The sequence below is a fragment of the Penicillium arizonense genome, assembly GCF_001773325.1.
Source record: "Penicillium arizonense strain CBS 141311 chromosome Unknown PENARI_contig234, whole genome shotgun sequence".
In the NCBI taxonomy this organism is placed as follows: Eukaryota; Fungi; Ascomycota; class Eurotiomycetes; order Eurotiales; family Aspergillaceae; genus Penicillium; species Penicillium arizonense.
The window spans coordinates 1-3,654 of record NW_019173511.1 but is presented as its reverse complement, the minus strand read 5'-3'; the positions used below and the strand labels follow the sequence as shown (position 1 = coordinate 3,654).

The 3,654-nt window shown below is 47.6% G+C and overlaps 3 protein-coding genes across 3 annotated transcripts; 1 reads left to right on the top strand and 2 right to left on the bottom strand.

Annotated features, from left to right (window-relative positions):
- Nucleotides 1-10: 10 nt before the first annotated feature.
- On the bottom strand, nucleotides 11-352 carry PENARI_c234G02711 (uncharacterized protein; the record flags this gene model as incomplete). Its single annotated transcript, XM_022638195.1, has 1 exon — nucleotides 11-352. A coding segment is annotated over one exon (342 nt), but the record flags the coding sequence as incomplete, so codon positions are not given.
- A 1,122-nt stretch (nucleotides 353-1,474) lies between these two features.
- On the top strand, nucleotides 1,475-2,888 carry PENARI_c234G08614 (uncharacterized protein; the record flags this gene model as incomplete). Its single annotated transcript, XM_022638197.1, has 5 exons — nucleotides 1,475-1,760; nucleotides 1,813-1,980; nucleotides 2,034-2,367; nucleotides 2,438-2,614; nucleotides 2,672-2,888. The coding sequence occupies 5 exons, from the start codon at nucleotides 1,475-1,477 to the stop codon at nucleotides 2,886-2,888; spliced, it is 1,182 nt and encodes a 393-aa protein (XP_022481947.1).
- Nucleotides 2,889-3,132: 244 nt separating this feature from the next.
- PENARI_c234G03617 (uncharacterized protein) lies at nucleotides 3,133-3,627 on the bottom strand. Its single transcript, XM_022638196.1, has 3 exons — nucleotides 3,488-3,627; nucleotides 3,286-3,435; nucleotides 3,133-3,217 (listed from the first exon to the last, which is right to left on the bottom strand). Exons 1-2 carry the CDS (start codon nucleotides 3,620-3,622, stop codon nucleotides 3,394-3,396), a joined length of 177 nt encoding a protein of 58 aa, XP_022481948.1. The 5' UTR covers nucleotides 3,623-3,627; the 3' UTR covers nucleotides 3,133-3,217; nucleotides 3,286-3,393.
- Nucleotides 3,628-3,654: the final 27 nt, after the last annotated feature.

The window sequence follows — 3,654 nt, the reverse complement described above, 5'->3', positions numbered from 1 at the left end:
CAATTCGACTGCCCCAGTACGTTGCCGGACGCTGGATTCTCTCCATTAAATCCAGAATATCGTTACCAAGAATTAAGACTTGCAGTCCCTTCTTGATTAGTGGCTCAAAGTAGACCATGAAAGGGTCCTGCTCCCTGAGCGGATTCAGATATCTGCTGGCGTAGAGGAATTGTTCTGTGACTCCGAGCAGGTGCGCTATCAAAGAGATTTCCGGGGCGGTGAGTCCACTCAACAAGGGGTCGGCTAGTTCGTAATACTCGCTCTCCGTCATAACCAACTCGAAGATAGACCCGATGACGTTACGATATCGTTGGGGTATTGGGAATCTGTATACCCATGCCTTTGGCTTCATGTTTGGATGCGGTGGGGCAATCGTGGCCAGGCTTGCAGAGAGTATACGGTGTAGCAGTTTTGAGGGATGTTTGCATGCGCTAAGCCGATATGAACATCAGTTCTTTCAGTTGATAGATGATATGCAGGAAATTTTGTTAGGATATACAAAGGAGCGTACGTACTACTTATATTACGGCGTCTAGCCCGCAATCTCGTAGTCGCCTTGACCAACACACGCTTGACGTTGTTCTTTGGCCCCGTAAGAGCTACTCCATTGGATGCGACGCGAGTGAGTCGCGCTAAGGCCTTGGCGGTGGGGCTAGTAGACAATTGCCGGACGTGTATTGGTTAAGACAATTTCGAGATTACGGGCTAGACGTACGCACAGAACACCAACACTTCCTGGCTATGCCCAGGAGGGCTACAGCCTATCGGCCAGGATGGCGCCACCCTTCCATGGCTTCCAACACCCATGGGTTGGCGAGACCTGCTCGCAACCTAGTTCCGAAGCTGCGACTCCTGTTCCCATCTACGACAGTTATTGTAATTTATGTTGGAATCGGCCGAACTGATCCTAGGAGCTGCCACGCTTTTTGTGAGGCCCCCGCCAAAGTGTTAGTTCTCAATATAAATACGAGGAATGTGAACAGGCGACATTTGGGCGCGATTCAGACAACGTAGTCAGTCTTGGCCGGAGGCCTTGAGATGAAAATTCTTGTGACTTATTTGTCCAAAATTCATGAAAATATCGGCTCCATGATACATGGACACGGAGTCCTCGTAAGGAAGGAGTTGAAGGACGCAGGGGGAAAATTCTCAATTCGGTAAACTACTCCATAACTAGCAGCCAAGCCAAGTGTGCGATAAACCAAACTAAGAAAAATTGGATTCACCGCATTGCAGTCGGAAGCCTTCAATTTGATTATAGGTTGCTTATGCCTGCGAAACCCAAACAGGGATTAAGGCCCCTAGCGGCTCTCCGAATAGGAATGGTCCAGCTTTCATGCCCTCCAAGCTAGCTCAGCAGCTAGGTCAGGGTGGTGACTTTCCCTACGATTGATCTGTTGCTCTTGAGTCTAAAAAAATTCCTTACCCTTCTACTATTTGGACCTTCAAACTTTACCCATCCATGAATAACACAATGGACGCAAAGGTCGACCTTTCAGTTCCAACTTACGCCGATCAATACTATTGGGGGTTCCAAGCACTCTGCCCTAACGATAGAGAAGTGCTCTACAACCACTTTCTGGCGACTGCGAAATTGGGATTGGAAAACAAACCACATTGGTGGCCAACCGCCGTTGATTGGGATTTTATTAATGACGGGGTTTTGGCCACTGTGAAATCGAGACTGGAAGAGGAACCTGAGTGGTGGCCCACTACTGTTGAATGGGGCTTCAAAGGTGCCTCAGGTATGCAAGAATCCGGTCAGTCTTACGTCGTGCACTCTTTTTAACACTAATACTAATGTATGTCCAGAGAAATCCGAAGCCCTAGCATGCGTTATGAGAAACTACGACCACCAGGACCTTGCGAGAATACTCGACAAAATTAGCGGGGAGCTTTATACAACAAATTGTTTCACAATAGTCGACCGATTATTCGCAATTGGGGACCCTCAATCTAACAACTCTCAAGAGATCTTGAGTACGGTCCAGAACTGAGAAATCGTTACCAGCTTGCTGATGACTCCTTGTTAGGGCCCCAAAACCGAGCCATCGGCCCAAAGACCGCCTTGCGAGAGTCTCTGCCGATAAAAATATTTGCACTGCGGAATCAGCAATCCACGAGTCATAGCACGTTCCGTAGCGGTCGTCCGGGATATGTTGGCTTCCGGAAAAATACCGTAGCAAGAACTTACGCCACGCCCGTCGATGTTAGTAGCAAGGCTGCACTCGTAAACCCACTTTACGTGCGGGTGCTAGAGGTCGAATACCACTGCAGGGAGTTGCATACAACCCAACCCCAACTCGCAAATCTCAAGCACGGTTTCTCCATCGACATAGCTTCTTACTCCCAACAGGGCGATCTGTTGTATGTGATTCCTCGGTCCAAGTGATAAGAAAGAAAATTGAGAGACTAAACAATGCGCTAGGACAAGCAGGCAGTCGCTCCAAGCAAACCATGCGAATTCGGAACTGATTCTGGCAGATTCTCAAGGTAACAAGATACCTCTTGAGCCTGTCATTGGTATTTGCATTACCCGTGCTCCCGTGATTGGCGAGCTGTTTGTCGTCGAGCTCGAAGACCGTCGGAAAACTCAAGAAGCGTCATATTATATGTATGTTCAATCCCTGGGACGACAATATAACGCACAAACTAACCTGCAACATCAAAGGGCATATTCAATCACCATGGCCCAAATTTCCGAAAATGGGAAGTCCCTTATTTGCTTTTCGTCGGATTGGGACAAGGTCTCGAATACTATCATATCGATGGAAATCTTCAAGAGAAGCGCCCAAATTGGAAAGCAAAGCATAGCTAAAGTACAAGCTATTACTACTCTCCCAACTAAACCTAAAGAACAAAATGCAGAATCGAATCACAACCTATGAATCAGCATAAATCTATCAGAACACCCATCCAGTTTAACTCAATGCATTGCTGTCCACATCTCCGTCTAATTTACCCTCAGTACATATAATGTTCAAGGAAATTACATCAGACACTGAAAACATAAGTAACAGGAAGCCAAAAATACCATGCACCTACAAAGTAGTGAAGGGTATGCTTGGTACATCCCGAGAGTGATGTCACTTTGCCACTTGTTCTTCACGTTTCCTCAATCCGCGAAACAATCAGAAGAAGGTGCGGTCTGGGAGGTAGTCGACGATGACTCCGAGATTGATGACGAAGAACTCGGTGTCGTCAAAGCGGAGGACGCCTTGGTGGAGGATATCGTGTCAGTAGCAATACATCGGCTGCCATGCTTGAGTCCGTTGTCCAATGTACATGCTGACTTGTCGCCTTGGTAATTGAAGAAGCTGACCAGGCCAGTATGTTCCACCTCAATCCATGCAACTGACGAATTTTTTTCCGTGCCACAAGCCCCCACGCCACTCACAGGGTAACCTTGAGGGGTGCCGGTCTTGACGCGCAAATCTACAACTTTGTTAGTACCTTTTTCTGATTTCCATCTCCGGCATTTGCTTACTTGCACAGTCATCTCCGTCAAGTTTGCTAAAGAATTCCGAAGATCCCGTGCAGCCATGGTTGTCATAGGACCATATCGCGCATTGACCATCAATATCAATGATCTCAAGGGTGCCGGCGAGAGATCCGCTTGCATAGGCACTAGCGAGGATCATGATGATGGAGAAA

Excerpts from the sequence above, each read along its gene's own strand:
- PENARI_c234G03617 (XM_022638196.1), bottom strand. The coding sequence starts at position 3,622 with ATGCAAGCGGATCTCTCGCCGGCACCCTTGAGATCATTGATATTGATG. Across the intron at positions 3,436-3,487 it reads TGACGGAGATGACTGTGCAA|ATTTGCGCGTCAAGACCGGC; the intron begins GTAAGCAAATGC and ends ACAAAGTTGTAG.